Source organism: Balaenoptera musculus, chromosome 16 (assembly GCF_009873245.2).
Source record: "Balaenoptera musculus isolate JJ_BM4_2016_0621 chromosome 16, mBalMus1.pri.v3, whole genome shotgun sequence".
NCBI lineage: Eukaryota > Metazoa > Chordata > Mammalia > Artiodactyla > Balaenopteridae > Balaenoptera > Balaenoptera musculus.
In genome coordinates this window covers 11,866,539-11,885,008 of record NC_045800.1, presented here as the reverse complement: position 1 = coordinate 11,885,008, position 18,470 = coordinate 11,866,539, and the positions used below count along the sequence as shown (strand labels likewise).

Here is an 18,470-nt window from a genome sequence, read left to right as displayed (position 1 = left end):
CATCAGTGTTCAAATTTCTGATTTTCTCATGCTTTTTGTAAATGCATGTCTTAACGGTTTATAACCATCTCCAAGAGCGTCCCGTAGTCTGAATGTTGTGTTCTCACTCCCATGTGTCATTTAATAAGTTCCTCTGTATTTCTTGTAAATTGCTCATTGAATCTAGAAACTTGGTCAGATTCAGTTTCAATCTGGCGGTGGTAGGGGACTGACTTCATAAATGGTTTCAGGCTCTTCTGCTAGGGGACTTTTTTTTTTTAATATTTATTTATTTTATTTTTGGCTGTGTCGGGTCTTAGCTGCGGCACACGGGATCCTTCATTGTGGCGTGTGGGCTCCTCGTTGCGGTGCGCTGGCTTCTCTCTAGTTGCGGCACGCGGGCTTAGTTGCCTCGCCGCATGTGGGATCTTAGTTCCCAGACCAGGGATCCAACCCGTGTCCCCTGCACTGGAAGATGGATTCTTAACCACTGCGCCACCAGGGAAGTCCCTGCTAGGGGACTTATAACATTTGGTGTCTGTTTGAGATGGCAGCAGCCACTGATATTCAATACCCAAATCTATTGATTAATTAGGGGTTGTGACATGGCGACATTCTGTCATTCCTTCTTCACTTGCTAACTGGGAAACACTTCCTTCCAATTACTGTTTGGTTACCCAATGGTAAAGTTCATATAGGAACTGCTTGATTCTTTCCCCATGTTTATGTTTTCAAAGTACCAAATTGGTTCACTAGCATCCTCCAATGATAAACATGGGGCATTTTTTTTTTAATTTTATATTTATTTATTTATTTTTGGCTGTATTGGATCTTCGTTTCTTTGTGAGGGCTTTTTCTAGTTGCGGCAAGTGGGGGCCACTCTTCATCGCGGTGCGCGGGCCTCTCACTATCGTGGCCTCCCTTGTTGCGGAGCACAGGCTCCAGATGCGCAGGCTCAGTAGTTGTGGCTCATGGGCCCAGTTGCTCTGTGGCATGTGGGATCTTCCCAGGCCAGGGCTCGAACCCGCGTCCCCTGCATTAGCAGGCAGATTCTCAACCACTGTGCCACCAGGGAAGCGCAAACATGGGGCATTTTGATGCATTGGTGCTCCACGGTTTCATTGTTGGTCTGTGGGAGCCCTTCAGGTTGGCTTCTGGGCCCTTGAGAGGACCCCAGTGGTCACTGGCAGCCTCCTTGCTGTCTGGTGTGATGCAGTGTTCCGGGCTCATCTTGTATGTTTCCTGCCCTCCACCTAGAGTTCGTCATTTCTCCAAGGAGCCCTGGTTCCTTCTACTGGGCAGTGGTACTTAGAGACTACAGTTTGGCACTAGGGGTGCTCATTACCTCCCACTGGATTGGCCACTGTTTGTAGCAGACATTGGCAGTTTTCACATCTCCCAGGACTGTACTGTGTGTATGTCCAGGGTTGGGAAACACTGACATCCAGAACAAAGTCCAAGTTCTGAGGCTGACCTACTAGACCTTCCACCAGCAGGCCCCTGCCCACCCTTTCATCCTTGGCCTTCACGGGGTCTTTCTTGAGCCCTGCATTCTGGCCCCCATCTGCTTCTCGTGGCTTTGACTGGCCAGGCTGGTTAAAGCCTCTCAGCCCTGACTCCCTCCCTCTCACTACTCGAGATGCCTCCCAGGCCCCCTCTGCCTGGTGAATGCCAGCTCATCCCCCTGCACTCTGCTCTCAGGAGCCTTCCCCATCCGCCCTCTCTCCCCATGTGCCCTCTGCTCCAGGCCTCGACACACACCTGAGCCTCATTACTGCACGGTGCTGGCAGAATGGTGCGTCGGGGGTTGCAGGCCCCTGAGACAGACCTTGAGGCAATGCTGGCGCCACCTCAGCTGCCAGGGAGACCGTGGGCAGGTGCTTGACCCCTGTGTGCCCCATGTCTCATCTGTAAGCGGGGCCGTAGTTGTACCTGATGGCGGTGGACGTGTTGAGGAGAGACTGAATGAGTTCACGCCACTCAGGGCAGTGTCCGGCATGTCACAGACGCCTGATGAATGTAGCCAGTAGGGCTCTATTTGTGTGCCTTTCTCCTCCACTAACTGGAAGTCTCTGGGTGGCACAGACATCGCTCATCATCTCTGAATCCTCACAACACTGAACCTGACAGGTGATCAATGCTCAGGACTCACTGGGAGCTGGTGTCCATGGCTGGAGTGGAGGGAGCTAGGGCAGAGGGATCTAGGAGAGGTGACAATCATCCAAGACCTTGTGCCATTAAAGAACTCTGACTTTGAGTGAAGCAGGGGAGCCACTGGAGGGTTTTGAGCAGAGCAATGCCATGGTCTGATTTAGGTTTTTAAAGGATCCGTCTAAAGGATCCGTCTGGCTCCTGTGTTGGGAAAAGGCTATGGGGGGCAAGGGTCAGAGTGGGGAGCTCTGATGGGTGAGAGCGGGTAGTTGCTCAAGCCACGGTGGAAGCAGCCGGCCGTGGTGACAAGTGGTAGGATTGGGGACATGTTTTGAACCAGAGCTCACAGTATTCTCTGATGCCCTGGGGGTGAGAGAGAAGAGTTGGCGGTGACTTCAAAGTGTTGACCTGAACCAGTGGAAGGATGGAATGAGGGTAAGGCTGTGGGAGGTTTGTTTGGGGGGAGGTCAGGATCTTCATCTGGGGCACACTCAGCTTCCGATGTCTACCAGACGGCCCAGTGGAGATGTCCATGTGGAGGTGGGTGTCAGAATCCGGAGTTCGTGAGAATGGTCTGGGCTGGAAATAGCAAATTGGGAGTTGTCAACATAGAGCTTTTACTTAGAGCCATGGGCTGGATGAGCTCACCAAGGAGATGAACGTGGATGCAGGAGCTGAGGACCAAAGTCTGAGCCCCGGACAAAGGCTCCTCCCCATTTGGAAAAGATGAGGCATCGGCAGCTTTGGGACCTGTCTGGAGAGTTGATGAGGCAGAGCAGGGCAAGGCTAAACCCAGGAGCCAGTGGAATTTTCCAGCCACGTGTCTTATTAGACGTTTATAGTCAGTTTGAGAAGAAGAAGGAAAAAAAATCCAGTGGATGCCTATTTTCATTCTGGTCTTGCAGACGTTCTCTTTTGCTGGGCCTGTACCAAGATCTCTCTTTTGGAAAGGAAATGTGAGTCTGGCTCCCTGTGTTGACGCGTCAAATGCTCCTTACGTATGCCTTAACGCCGCCGCCCCTCACGAGAGGCTCACCCCATCCCCTGGCGTTTTTGTCTGCATCTCTGGGAATTAGCAAGGCCTTTCATCGCCCATCCTGACGTGTCAAATGAACAGCCTTTGGAACACCGCTTTTACGCATGAAGACTTTACTGAGTTTTCCAGGGCTGGCGCAATGCTCGTCTGAAATACCTTTTTTCTTCCATCCTGACTGGAACTCCGAGGAGGGAGGAGGTGGCGGCATCCTTGGTGTTGCACGCCGCTCCAGCGCCCCTGGCTCAGTCAGAGCCATACACGCCGTTCCCACCTCTGTGTTGAATTTCTACCAAGTGGAGTTTTTTTAAAACTAACCCATCTTCGTCGGCTCTGACGTAGCCCCCAGGAAAGGCTGCTCCCCTGCGTAGTCCTAAAGACTGAGATTCTCGAGTCAAGCAGAAGACATTGGCTGTTTTAAAATGGGGCCTGGGTGATTTGGGGGCAGCAGAACTGTTTGTGCATCATTCATCAGACTGCGGGGGCAATTCGGCCCTTAGTCTTGGTTGTCGAGCAGCTTCTGGGAGCCTGAGAAGGACTCCCCCATTGCCCTCCCCTCCAGGGAAATGGAGTCAGTGACCCAAGTCAAGGCCTTGAGTAGATTTGGCTTCTGGAGGGCCAAGAAGATTTGCCTAGCTGGTCAGGGGATTGGAAGGGCTTCCAGGCTCATGTCAACCTCCACAGGCCAATAGCGTCTGGCCATGGACCTCGTAAAGACTGATGTACTTCTTCTCTAAATTGTTTTCTGGGAGCCTTGACGGCATCTCAGCTCATCTGAAACCCTCCCGTCCCCAAGCATGGGTGCAACTTAAAGTTTTCAGGTCTCTTCTCTTTGGGATTAGGGGGGGTTTGGCAGATACTCAACCAGATTTACTCAACACACATTTATGAGATGTCTCCAATGTGTCACACTCTGTTCTAGCAGTTGGAAACTATAGAGTGAGCAGGAGAAGTAAGTTCCTGCCCTCACGGAGCTTGCTTTCTGATTAAACGCAAGATTGAAAAAAGAAAGAAAGAGCATTTTTTTAATGAACTAAGAGATACTAGCTATAAGTTCAGACACCTGTCAAGTATTCATTATCTATTGCTGGGTAAGAAATTACCTAAAACTGAACAGCTTGAAGCAACAATAAACATTTATCATCTCATAGTTTCTATGGGTCAAGGATTTGGAAGTGGTTAACTGAGGTGCTACTGGCTTATGGTCTCTCTAAAGGTTACGTCAAGATATTGGCTGGGGCTGCAGTCATCTGAAGGCTTGATCTGTTTCCAGGCTCGCACACATGGCTGGCAGGTTGGTGCTGGATGTTGGCTGCAGGCCTCAGCTCTCCTCCATGTGAGCCTCTCCATGGACGGCTTGAGTGTCCTCACAACGTGGCTGGCTTTCCCCAGAGCAGGTGATCCAAGAGAGCATGGTAGAAGCTGCAATGTCTTTTATAACCTGGTCTCAGAGGTTCCATGCTGCCATGTCCCTGATACTGTAGTGGTTACACGGGTTAGCCCTATTCAGTATGGAAAGAGCCTTCTCAAGAACATGAATAGCAGGAGGTGAGGATTATTAAAGTGTGCATTTTGGAGACTGGCGACTACAAATATGACTACAAATGGAATCTCATATCAGGAAATGCTACAAGTCACTCTAGCTCAGAACTATGGCATGTGAAATTAGTGGGCTATCACCTGGTTTCAGATATGTCTGGTTATCCTGGAATTTTGTTGTAAAATGAATTGAAATGCCTCACCAGCGGAACTAAATATTCTGCTTCTCTTATTTTTGAATCATACCCAGTATTTATTTTTGTCTTTCTATCACTGCTGTGATCTCCCAACAGAGAGAGGGTGGAGGGTGGTAATCATTATTCAGGTGGACATAAAGACCCTCAGAGCAGTTGCTAAAGCCTGGGAGCAGGGTCGTCTTGAAAAAGTACTGCTTATAAAGTAGGTTCATATACTGGACATCTGTGGGATTGTCCAGTCTCCTGGGTGTCCCACCTGTACTCCCAAACAACATGGCTCTCGTAGAAGCTGCCATGTTCTTAATGATGTCACCTGAAAACCACAGCTGATTGGAGCAGGGATGAGTCTGTGAGCCAGTGCAGGTCAATGAGTCCTTTCTCTGGGGTTTATAGACTTGAGGGGAAGTCCTTCTCTGGTAGAGGAGGCTTAGCATAAAAAACCTGGCTGCCATGTTTCCTACCACTGGAGCAAGCCAGGCAGCACTGAGGGAGAATGAGGCCAACACACACACACACACACACACACACACACACACACACACACACACACACACACACACACCCCGGTGAGAGTGGGTTCCAGATGTCCCTGGTTCCTGGTGCTCTGGGCCAGGCTGCATTTCCATTTTCCCCACAATTTTGTTTTTCAACCCATCCTTGGATTCCAGGAGCCCAGAGATTACGGTTTTGCCTGAATTAGGCTAGGTTGGGATTCTTTTCACTTAGAATTGAAAGAATAACAGGGAGAGTCACAGACCTTTGCACGGTGGCCTTGTGAGTGCTGGAGGGAGTGAGGACAGAGAAATAATTCCAGGGGCTGGAGGAGGAGGAGGAGTAGCTAGGCGGTGCGGGGGTGGCAGAGAGCCACTCAGGGCGGAGGCTCTCTGAATGATGGGCAGACAGCAGGTGAGAGCACAGCCCCTCTGTGCTCTCTGACAGCGGCTGGTAAATCTGTCACCTCCCCCCCAACCCCTGCCCCGAGAGAGGGTCAGCACCCTTTCCTCCTAACTTCTTTTCTGAGTTTGCCTCTGCCAAGATGTGTCTCTCAAGCTGGTGGCCGTGGTGCCGCCACCTTGGGGTCACTCCTACCATTCTGTCTGTACCCCGCATGGCCAGGGGTCCTCTCCTCCCTCCCTTCTTTCTCTGGGCCCATCCCATTGAAACCTGGGCCATGGAATCCCTTCCTGACCCAGGCCCGAGGGCTCCTCACGTGGCAGCCAGAGACCAGAGAACACTCTGTCTGCCCAGGTGGGCACAGGCTGTGGAGCTGACCAGGCCCATCTGATCCTGGGGCCCCGGGGGGACACCCCCATCTGCAGTGCTTCTTCATTCTAGCTGGGGGGCTGGGAGGGGGCAGGCGATGCCAGCCATCTGAAGGATTGTTCAGGCATCCGTGAGGGGCCTGGCCGGAGATGGATGGCTCGCTCATGTGTGAATGAAGTAGAGTTTAATGGAGGACAGTTGACAGAGTGCTGGGCAGAGCAGGGAAAGCAGCCCTGGCCGATGTACACACCTGCAGCTCTGCAGGGACAGGGGAGGGGCCGATACAGGAAGGAGTGGGAGAAGGCAGCTGCAGGAGCTGGGTCTTCAGAAGTGGGTCCAGGAACCTGGTGCCCAGGTGGGGAGGGAGCCCGCAGGGAACTCCCCACCCTCACTGTCACCTGCCCCGCAGCAGGGTGGGGAGTGACTCCAGAGGGGCAAACGGAGACCCCCACCCCCATGGTCAGGCACCAGCAAGACACTGAGGCCAAGGTGGGAGGAGCCGGGTGTTTCTCCAGAAAGAGCCCCGGGGAGCAGCCCTGCCAGCCGGGCGTGTCACTTGTCCCTGCCGCGAGGACTCTGGAAAAGCTGACCACATCGGTAATTACAGAAGCCGGAGGTGGCGAGACCTCAGAGCCTCTCTGACTTCATCTTCCTGCCAGGGCAGGAGAAGGGCTCCTGGGAGGAGGAGGTGACATCTCAAGTTGGTCAGAGGCCGAGAGGAATTCAGCTCAGACTCTGCTCTGTAAACCAGTGCCGGCTTCTGTGAAAACGTGGCAGGGCCCCTTGTACTGGTTTGCAGTCTTCATGTTTTTAAAAACTCATCTGAGGGAAATGTGTTTTAATAGAGGACATATTTTTATTAGCATTTTCTGAGATGGATGATGCAATTAGAGCCAGCCAAGAGAATGAAATATTAGGTTTATAAACTAGGATGTACACAGATGTTTATAGTCTTTGGCAAGTACAGATACGTAAATAATTCTTTTCGCCTTAAACTCAATGTAGTATTCTGCTCTTTGTGTTACAGCATCTCCTCCCCAAAGGCCATTCCTGTGTTTGGCATAAACCACCGTGCAGAGAGAAGGCTCATTAAATGCCTCCCTCCGTTGGCATCGTGCGTGTATCTGGGGAAGAGAAATGCCCTCCGCGTGGACTGGCACAGCAGCTCTTTGGCGCTCTGGCTGTTAGGGTTGAGCTCTGGGCAGGAGAAGCTTTCAAATGGGCGACACAGCAGGGAGGACAGTGTGTGTCCCCTCTGCTGGGAGGAGGGGACAAGCCCACCACCCTCCCTGGTTGGAGGGAATTCTTACGGGTGGAGGTCGCGGGGGCATCCTGGCATGTGGTTTACCTCTCCGTTCGTTGAAGTCATTGTCTGGCTGCCATTTCCAGAGCCCACTCTAATAGTAAAATTCTAGGCTGTGGGCCCAGCCCAGCCTCTTATTTGCTGCCTGTGTTTTCCGGTTGAAGCTGATTTCAGCAGCTTTGGCCCGCTACCTGGGCAAGGGTGTTCCCGTAGCAGCGGGTTCCCGGGTGGTCCCCCGCCTCTGGTCGTGTGATCGGCCTGAGCTCTGCCCAGCCGAGCTGCCATGGTGCTTTTTCTCTGTAGGTGGCCTCTCAGGACGGGTCCCCCGTGAGCCCCTCTCGGGGGTCACCGTGGAGACTTGGCCTGTCACTCCAGGTGACTTAATCGGTGTGGAAAGCCCAGCTGGAAGCCTTCTGTTGGTTTTCTGCCTCCCAACACAAATGCTCTTCAAGTGGTGGCGACCTGACATGGACTTTCAAAGAAAGGCCTTTTGATGCCGGGCTGGGGAAGCCTGTCCCCGCGTGCTCCCGGCTGCCGCCCCGTGGAACTGTGGCGCCCAGCTGCCCAGCCGGGCCTCTGCTGGGAGGGAGCTGACCTGAAAGGGATGTTATTTTTTTAACGTGGGTTTTAGTACCCAGAGCAATAATATTTTCAGCTGGTTATTGAGGCTGATTAGTGAGCCTTAGGCCTCCATTTGGTTAAATAGAGCCGCCTTCACAGATGTGTTTTGGGACAGTGCAAATCCAGGGTTCTGTGTGGGATTGAGTTACCCCCAAAAGGTAGTCGGGCATTTGCCTGTGGCCTGGGCCCTGCAAAGCAGTCTGGGTAAATTCCCATAGCGCCAGACCACCAGGAGGGGTTTCCAGGGTGGATGGACACTAGGAGCTTCTCTTCTCCCCCTGGAAAATAGGGGGGCAGTTGTACTCTAGAACCCTCAGCCCCTTTGGAGATGCAGCTCCAGCCCGGGAGGGTCTTCCGGGCTGGCCTGGGGAGAAATTGGACCCTAGACACTGGGTTGAGAGGTTGCTTTGAACCAGGCCAGGGGGTGGGGGGCGGAGGTTGGGGTCTGACTTCACAGCGAGGTGGCTGGGGAAGGAGTTTCAGTCCCTCTGTGCTGATGTCATTTCCTGTCTCTTTTGAAATAGCTGTACTTTTGGACGGAGGCTGACAAGTCCTTGGGAGGTGGATTTTGAAATGGTTATAAACAATTTGCAATTAGTTCCCTTGTGTAAATGAGAAAGGCAAGCTCACCCAAGCTTTTCCTTAACTCGAGGAGGCCTTTTACCCACTTAGCAAGTGGGTCAGATGCCAGTGAAGGAGCCTCTCTTGGGTCAAGGAAGATAGCACAGTTGGTCTTTTGAGGCCTCACTTCTTTCTTTAGAGCCCGGGTCCCACTGGCTTGGCCAGCCATCAGGGTCCTAAGTTCCTTGGTGTTGTTGAGAAGGAGGTCTGGGCCTGGAGGGCCAAGTCCCAGCCCCGCCGCCTTGCTGCAGCCCCCCCGCCCCCGCCCACCTCCCAGGGACCCGGGGCAGCTCTGCTGAGCCTCCTGCTGTTCGTTTGCAGATGAAGGGGTATGACAGCAGCCCCTGCCCTCCTGTGCCGCTACCTGGGCCCTTTTCAGGTTCATACGAGCATCTGAAATATCTCTGTATGTTCCCTTTGTAAACTGAAAAGCTGTAAAAGGTACGGAATGCATATTATTGTCTTCTCTTGCAAGGTGTAGTAATTACAATGAGTATTTATTATGTGCCCGTCTTTGTCACGTCCTCTCTGCACAATCACCCTACACGTAGGTGCTTTTTCCATCTGCACTTTATAGAGGTTGAGGAAACTGTCCAAGGTCACACAGCTTGTAAGGTGTGTGACCTCAGGCAGCCTCTCTCGAGGATCTTCCAGGTTGGTGGCTCCAGTTATTTTCCAGCAGCTTCCTTTGATTTTCCTAAGCTGGTGGTTCTCAACCCCAGCTGCCTGGGTGCCCGGCCCGCACCGCCAGAGGGTCTGACTCCATGGGCATGGGGCGGGGCCCGAGCACCATCGTTGGCTCCCCCGTGATTCTTACGTGCGCCCCAGTTCTGAGCATGTGTCCGCGGTGGAGCACGGTGGGCTGGACTGGACGTCAGGGCCCCTCCCCTCTCTGGGCCTCACTCCCTGCCCTGTAGAAGGAGGGGATCGATCATGTGACCTCCAGGCTGTCTTCTCCAGGGGCCTCTAAGGTTCTACAACTATGAGAAGCTCGTGAACAAATCTATTATTGTTCTTTTCCTTCTTCTGTTTTAGGCAGAATATGAAGTTACTCCAGATGAAAAACTGGGAGAAAAAGGGAAGGAAATTATGACCAAGTACCTCACCCCAAAGGTAAGAGGCTGCCCAAACCCCAAAGCAGGAGGAATATGGGCCCTCAGGTCTGTGCCAGGCCATGTGAGGAGTGCCCAGCCGGCGGTGCCATTGGTCTCCAGATCCAGAATTCTCATCCTCCTCCAGAGGCACCCAAGCCTGGCAAGGCCAAGGCAGTGGTCCAGGCCACACCAGGCCTGGGGTGGGGAGGCCTGCTTCTTGGGGGCCCAGTCCCCTCCAGGGGCCCTCATACTTCCCACTGTTGACACCCAGGCGTTTGTGGCAGGACAGGTAGAGGCTCGGCTGAGGCAGGGGTCAGAGTGCCCAGAAGAAAGGGCACAGCAGGGGTGGCTCTGAGAGGTCAGTGTGACGGGAAGGGTCCAGGGGTGATGGGAAGGAAAGCGGCTGGCTGAAGCTGTGCTGGCAGAGGCGAAGTCAGCTGAACACACAGCAGAATGCAGAGTACTCTGAAGTGTTCTGGAGTATGCTGAAGGGCCTCAGGACCGGGGTCACCCCCATGGCCTGTGTGCATTCATGGCGGCACGGACGCTGGATGCAGTTAAACATGGACGCTGCAGCTGCTCCGGCTGAGTTCCACTCAGGAGTCAGAGGCAGGACTGTGGACACAAGGAATCCCGCTCACACACACCAGCTCCTCCAGCAGCAGGCGGGCTGCTGAAAGCCCCTGGTGAAGGCATCCAGGGTGACACGAGGGGATTAAACCCACAGTAGCTCCTTCCGAGTCTACAGCCAGGCCTCCTCCTCTCCCTGTACGTACGGATGGTTTCTGCACAGTTTTATATGTTTTATTCACCTGGCGTGAAAGTCCCTTGAGTCACCTTGTCGTTCTCAGCAGGGGTCACAGGGGTCCTTGGCAGCTCTGCTCCCACCTCACACCCTCGCTGCCCCCTGGGATGTTCGGGAGGTCCCAGGGGCCTGAGTGTGTGATGAGGACCGCGCGTGCCACACTGAGCCCTTGCTCCGGAGCAGGTGTGCTCGCCTCCAGCGCCCGCCGGCGGCCGGCCCAGCCTCACCCCAGAGGTGTCTCCGTGTCCCTTTCTCCGGCTCCTGCTGAGCCACCACCCCCAGCTGCTTCCCTTTTCTGCTTCTGCTTCCGTCGTAATCATACGCACCTCTTAATGGAAGGGCAAGCAACCCCAGGGCCTTTGCACTTTTCAGAAGCGAGTGGATTCATGTTCATAAACTCCTCCAGACACTGGACAGGGCTGGCTCGCTCTGCACAAGGCGTGGCCCTGGGCACACCTGGCTGCCCTCTCCATCTGCAGGGCCACCAGGTTGCGTGGCCTCGCTTTGTTCCAGATACGGGCCTGAAAGTCTTTAGGTTGAAAATGGTCAAGGAGGAGACGTGTCTGAGCAGGGTCCCCCTTTGCCTGCAGTCGCAGCCGCTGACCTGTTGAGAGGCTGCAGGTGAATGTTTTCAGTCTCCTGGCCACCACTTGACCCAGGGAGTCCACTCCGGGCATAACAGGCCTGAGGGGCGTAAACAGCCCCGGGGGAAGAGAACGGCTCACTGCTGAGCACCTAAAGCCAGCCAGACACCAGCTAGACACTGTCTGTGACACTTCTGGCCTTCACGAGATGAGAGGTGGATAGACAGCCCCGTTTACAGGCGGCTGCCAGGGCCCAGAGCAGGGAGTGACCTGCTACGGCCGCGCAGCTGACAGACTCTTGCTGCCCTCGGCCAAGGTGGTTTCCACAGTGGCTCAGCTTTGTCCGTCTAGCTCTCCATCTGCGCCCCCCTTTCGGGCTGCCCACCTGCTGGGGTTCCCCCTCAAACAGTGGCAACTAACATGTACTGAGGACCCAGTGTGTGCAGGCGCAGTCTCACCTAGTCTTGCTGTTGCCGTGTGATGTGGCTGCATCTTACGAGGACCGGGAGGCTCAGGAGGTGCTGTCACTGTCCCAGGTGACAGCTGGGCGTTGGGCCCAGGTCGCGGTGATCCCAGAGCCTTTGGCTTTGCCCCTGTGCTGCACTGTGCCCACCGCACACCCGCCCGCCCCCGCGCATCTGCTGGCCTGGCCATGACCTGTGGTGAGCGTGAGGTCGTCCCTTTGCCTGGCCTTGCTGGCTCGCTTGGCCTGTCCAAGGGCTGCTGCGGGGGCCACTTCCCTCTCTCCCCACTGGCCAACCTTGACCAGAAGCCTCTTCTCACGGACCCCAGTCGGGGCCCTCCGGACCTCGCTACCCCTGCTCAGCGCCGCCTCTGTCTCCTGCGGGGATGGGGCCCAGCCTCCCCGTCAGCTCAGACCGTTTCACAGGTGCCTCAGAGCTTGCCAGCATTTTTTCCTTAAGTACTCCTCAATTAAAAAAATGTAAACCACAGCATACGTTATGGCCCAGGGGCCTGGGGAAGGTGGTCGAAGCGGTCCCGTGGGTTGACTGTTTTCCGATAATAAGTTTTGCGCTGCCTTCCCAGTCCTTCCTGCAGTCGCTCTCCCGGGAGCCTGTGTTACTTGTCAGCGCTGCAGATGCCCCGGGTGCTGGGGAGCGAGCGCTGGGGGAGGAGCCACGTGGCTGAGGCCCCAGCACTGGCTCTGAGGCCTTCGAACGGCCCCCAGGACGCTTGTCCCCAAACCCAGGTCGTCCGCACCTTGTACCCCGTCCTCAAGGTGCAGCTCACGTGTCTCAGCTCCAGGCAGCGTTTTCCAAAGGGTAGACTGTGCGACACCGACCGTTCAAGAGGCTCTGGGAAAAGGACTCCTCTGTGGACAATTACCTGTGCGCAGCACTGCTCGCCGTGTCTCTCCCTGTAAAGACTCACCCGGCCTGTGAGCAGACTAAAGGCTCTGAGAAGTCCCTCAGTAAAGAAACCTGATTAACTGCTAATAAAGCATTTCCCAAACTTTTTTTTTTTTTCTCAATTTCACATCCTGCTGAATACATCTTGGGCTGCAGAACACAGGCAGGGGTCTTCACGACCTGGCCTCCAGTTTCCTCTCCCAAAGGCCCCACGCTGGGCTCCAGCCACGCCACCTCCCAGCCTCATCTTGATGTCCCCATCTCGTCGCCCTTGTCCGTCTGTTCCCTGCAAGGCCCCGCACCCGGAAGGGGCTGGCCCCCCTCCGTCTTTCTCCCGCTGTGTCTCTGCTCCTCCGCACAGAGCCTTTTCTGCCTCTGGGCAGAAGCCATCGCTCCCACCTGGGTGGTCTCCGAGCTCGCTGCTCTGTTGTGCTTCTGCAGGTCCGTGGGGTCAGTGCTTCCACGCCCCGGAGGAGGTGGCTTCTGAGGAGCCCGGCTTCCAGAGGGGGTGACGGGGCGTCGACAGATCGGTGGAATGCAGTGTGATGGGAGCAGTGGCGGACGGTGCACAGGGAAGTGTGAGGGTGGAAGGTCCGGGGAGGCTGTCCTAGACCGGCCTGGGCGAGCCAGGGAGCCTTCTGGGAGTTGATGCAGCGGAATCAAATTTCAATGTGATGATGAGGGGAAGCCAGGTGCGAATGAAAGGGAAGGAGAAGGGCCTTTCATGCGCAAAGGTCTAGAGCAGGGGCTCTCACCTGGGGATGTTTTGCCCTCCCCACCCCGCCCCGCCCCGGGGACATTTGGCAGTGTCTGGAGATAATTTTGATTGACACAACTGGGGGTTTGTGCTACTGGCATCTAACGCGCATGGGCAGGGGTACAGCTGAGCCTCCTGCGATGCACAGGATGGCCCCCACCACGAAGAGTTATCTGGCCCCAAGTGTCAGTAGCGCTGAGGGTGAGCGGCCTTGGTGCAGAGGTGGGAAAGGGTGTGTGTGTGGGGGAGAGGTCAGTGTTACAGGGGCCCTCTGGGTGGCAGGACCTGGAAAACCACGGTGGGGAGTTTGACACCATCCTAAGGGCAGTGGGGAGCCCCTAGGACTCTGAATGCCATTTGCAGTTTAGGATGGTCTCTCCCCCAACGCAGAGGAGAAAGGGGAGGGGGAGGGCTGGAGGCAGGAGGCCATCCCGGGAGCTGCTGCCGCAGCTGGGGCAGGACGGGGGTGGGGGGGGTGGATGGGAAGACCAAGGGCCTTGGGAATGTTGGGGGAAGGAGCTCTCGGGGGATGGCAGGTGTGGGGCATGAGGAAAGGGAGAAAGAGGAGTCCCAAGTGACTCTCTGGTTTCCATCTCAAGTCACTGAGTGGGTGCAGGTGCCCCCAGGAAAGGCAGGGTACCCAGGATGAGGGCCATTGCTGTAGGTGGCCAGGCTAGTAGCTCACTGGGCAGATACGATGGCATCTGTTCTCTGTGTCCCCTGCCCCGTGCACAGTGTTGGACACATGGCTCTCATCCATTGTGAGTTGGTTTGAATGAGACAATGAGGGGCCCTGGGAAGCTTCCCTCTATGGGCCCCTTCCCTCTCCCGCCTCAAGTCTCTTTCTGGCGAGCTGACACTTGGCTGGCCTGTGTCCCCCAGTGTCTGACGGAGTGTGTTTGCTGAGAGTCTGGCTGAAAATCCCTGCTCAAAGTCAAAGCTCATGCCCGGAGCCGGATTCTCTCTCCCCATGCGATGATGCTCTCCAAACCCTGGCTTGAAGGCATCCATCTCCGAGGCCAAGTCCTCTCTTTGGACGCTGCCCAGAATCCTGCATCAGTTGCCTGTACACGGCCAGCCTTGCTCTGGGGGCAGTTAGAGGACACCAGCCCGGGGTGGGCTTTGGGATGGGCTGAAAGCTGTTGAGATCTGACACGAAGGCAGCAGAGTGCTGTGAGGAGGCGAGTTTTAGAACCTGGTAGACCTGGGTTGGAAGCCAGGCTTGGCCTCTGTTAGCTGAGTGGCCTTGGGAAAGTTACTTAACCTCCCGGAGCCTCAGGCTGCTCTGTCCAGTGGGCGAGGGTCATAAATACCAGCAGGACAGAGCCCAGGAGCTGGTACGAATAAGACTCTCCCTAAGCAGTGGCTCTCATCTGACTTTCCCCCTTCCTAGTCTGTGTTTTCAAATTCAGGCCGTTGAATGAGGAAATCATTCAGACATGAACTCCAGCTGTGGAGTTGTGAGAGGCCAAGGAGGGGTCCACAGGGTCCTCAGCCTCAGAGGGCTGGCCAGAGAGACTGGCCAACGGCAGTGCATTGGTCAGGATGATTAATGCTAGCTGCCACAACAAACAAACCCCAAATCTCAGGGGCTTCACATACCAGAAATTTCTTTCTTTCTCATGCGTGCTCTGCCTGGGTCTCTTCTGGATGAAGATCAGGGGTCCAGGCTGCTTTGGTGTCTCCACCACCAAAGGGGAAGAGAGGAGTGAAAGACGCACGTGAGCTTTAACTGCCTTGGTCCCGATGTGACACATCACTTTCTCTCTCAGTCCACCAACCAGCAAGGAAGGCTGGGGGATTCAGGGGAGCATATGGAAAATTGCTTCCCGCCTACGTTTCCCCAACCCCCAAGCTGAAAACATTGTCTGTTTGGCAGGCTAATTTCTAGTGCTGGTGAGACAGCTCAGAGAAGCTGCCCAGAAGCTGGTCGAATCAGACATGTGTGCTGGGCTCTGTAGAGATCTGGGCAGCTCACTTTCCAGGTACCTACAGATCAGAGGTGATACAGGTGGCAGGTATTCAGGTGCAGGATTGCTCTGAGCTGGAGATGGACCAGGAAATATTCCTAATTATAATAATAAATAATAATAATGGATGGTCCTGAAAACAGTATTATATATCATTCAGCACTACAGACATCATTTTTAAAATACTAACTTATGGGGACTTCCCTGATGGTCCAGTGGTTGAGAATCCGTCTTGCAATGCAGGGGATGCCAGTTTGATCCCTGGTCGGGGAACTAAGATCCCACATGCCGCGGGGCAACTAAGCCTGCGCGCCGCAGCTAGAGAGAAGCGCAAGCACTGCAACTAAGACCCAATGCAGTCAACAAATAAAAAAAAAAATAAAGTTTAAAAAAAATAAAATAAAATGTTAGCTTATGGAGATATAATTCACATATCATAAACTTTACTCTTTTAAAGTCCACAGTTCAATGATTTTTAAAATAGTCACAGAATTGTGCAACTATCACCACTATCTGATTCCAGGACATTTTTATCTCCCTGAGTAGAAACCCTGTACTCATCACCATCACTCCCTATTTCCTTTTCTTCCCACCCCAGGCAACTGCTAATCTACTTTCTGTCTCTATGGATTTGCCTGTTCCGGGCATTTCATATAAGTAGAATCATACAATATGTGGACTTTTGTGACTGACTTCTTTCACTTAGCATGTTTTCAAGGTTCATCCATGTTGTAGCAGGTATCAGTATTTCATTCCTTTTTATGGCTGGATAATATTCCATTTTTATGGATAAACCACATTTTATTTATCTTCTCATCAACCGATAGACACTTGGATGTTTCCGCTTTTGGGCTGTTATGAATAATGCTGCTATGAACATCCATGCACAAGTTTTTGCATGGACATGTTTTTAAATTTCTCTTGGGTATATACTTAGGAGTGGAATTGCTGGGTCACATGGTAACTTGGATATTTAATCAGTTGAGGAATGGCCAGGCTGTTTTCAAAGTGGCGGCACCATTTGACATTCCCACCAGCAGTGTATGAAGGTTCCAATCTCTCCACATCCTCTCCAACGCTTGGCATATTCCGTCTTCTTTTTTCATCCTAGTGGGTGTGAAGTGGTATCTCATTGTGGTTTTGATTTGCATTTCCCTAATGACTAATGATGTTGAGCACCTTTTCATGTGCTTATTGGCCATTTGTATATCGTCTTTGGAGAAAAGTCTATTCAAATCCTTTGCCCATTTTTAAATTGGGTCGTTTATCTTATTAATGTTGAATCCTAAGGGTTCTTTTTTTTTTTTTTTTTTGGCTGTGTTGGGTCTTCGTTGCGGTGCATGGGCTTCTCATTGCAGTGGCTTCCCTTGTTGCAGAGCATGGGCTCTAGGCGCTCGGGCTTCAGTAGTTGTGGCTCGTGGGCTCTAGAGCACAGGCTCAGTAGTTGTGGTGCACGGGCTTAGTTGCTCTGCGGCATGTGGGGTCTTCCCAGACCAGGGATCGAACCCGTGTCCCCTGCATTGGCAGGCAGATTCTTATCCACTGCGCCACCAGGGAAGCCCCAAGCGTTCTTTTTATGTTCTAGGTACAAGTCCTTTACCAGATATATAATTTGCAGATATTTTCTCCCAGTCTGTGGGTTGTCTTTTTACTTTCTTGATGGTGTCCTTTGAAACACAAAGATTTTTCATTTTGATGACATTCAGATTCATTTCTGTTACTTGCTTTTAAATGACTTGTCTTCATGTTGTCTTATCTGTCCCTGTAAGACGGCCTCAGTCTTTTGAGAAACCGGGTGTATATGGAGAAACGTTAGGCCCATAAATCTCTCTTCCTCTGCAAAACCAAAGCCCCATCGCCTGTTGTAAGGAGCAGGGCCAGGTCTGGTCCTTCACCAATATTCCACGCCTTCTCCTGGTTGACATGACCATATTCTTTAGGCTCTCTGGGTCTAGCACTGCAATGACCTGCTTTGGATCTTCCTAGCAACTCCCCAAGATGGGTATTAGTGCGTCTATTTTACAGGTCAGGCACCTGAGGTTTGGGAAGGGAAGAGGCTGGCTTAGAATAGCGGAAGCAGGGCTTAAAAGGAGCTTCTTAATGTCCTGCTTCGGCAGTGTGGTTTGTAGGACATCTTGCTCTGTTCATTTTAATTGTGCCCATCAGCAACTGTGCCAGGTCTCCACTCCAATCACTAAGGCCTGGCAGGTGGCACCCAGTTTCAATGTGGTTTTGCTAGGAAGTGTCAGTGGATGCCAGGCGGAAGCTCAGACCTGGCGGAGGGTCCTGTTGAAAGGGCCTGCGTGGGCTTCCTCCGACAATGAGGTGGGCAGGTGGGTTGGGACAGGCTTCTGACATGAACCCGCTTGGCATCCTCTGTGGGATCCTGGGAATGCCCCAGAGCAGGCAGCTCTTGGAGGGCATTTCTTGCAGGAGGTCCACTGGCAGGATGGCGTTCTCTGGGCCCTCCAGAGATGCCTCTTTGTTTCTGAAAACAATGGTAGGCTAAGGCAGGGAAGTTTGTTCTTGTTAAGGGGGAAACTACCCATCAGTCTGAGTTTCTGCACAAAAGAAATCTATTCCTAGTGCTTGTTTGGTTCTCCGGAAAACATCTACTTTTCAAAAAGTAAGGAGCTTGAATGAAAGGAAATAATAATTATTCCAAGTTCCTCTTTCTCTGGCCCCCGGCTCACAGCCTCCCTTCACTGGCGCCTCCCCCTACCCCACCAGGCAGTAGCATAGGATCTGAGCTAACCCAAACAGCTGGCTTCCCGAAAGGGGACAACTCCTCGGCCTCTGGGGCAGTCAGAGGCTTCAATCTTTGTCTTCAGGGGCACATGGAACCCAGTTCTGCCACTTTCCCGTGGGGCGTGTTTGGAGCCTCAGTTTCCCCATCTGAGTATGGGCATGATAACAGTGGTGCCCAAATGGGCTCATTTTTCTTTAAATCAACTCATCTTTTAACTTGAAATAAATGAGTTTCAAAAGGAAACTTTGTTATCAGGAATTACCTGGAAAGCCAGTATTGATTTGCTGTACATAAAGATAACTGGAAAAGTTATCCTAGCTGGATACTCTTTTGCTTACCTAACGCTCGGAACCTCCTTTCTCTTTGTTTCTGAAGGGCAAGTAGCGAGTATTAGAGACAGGTTAGCAAGATGGTAGGTAGCATCACACTGAGAC

The 18,470-nt window shown here is 53.2% G+C and overlaps 1 protein-coding gene across 10 annotated transcripts in view; it reads left to right on the top strand.

The window, feature by feature from the left end:
* GRK5 (G protein-coupled receptor kinase 5) overlaps window positions 1–18,470 on the top strand; it is a 216,862-nt gene that overhangs the window by 156,679 nt on the left and 41,713 nt on the right. For 9 of the 10 annotated variants that reach the window (XM_036828912.1, XM_036828911.1, XM_036828909.1 and 6 more), the window contains one exon: window positions 9,743–9,820. The exons of the other annotated variant lie outside the window; for it this stretch is intronic. In XM_036828912.1, coding sequence (XP_036684807.1) covers window positions 9,743–9,820 — 78 coding nt within the window. The remainder of the gene's footprint in view (window positions 1–9,742; window positions 9,821–18,470) is intronic. 10 annotated transcript variants of the gene reach the window in all.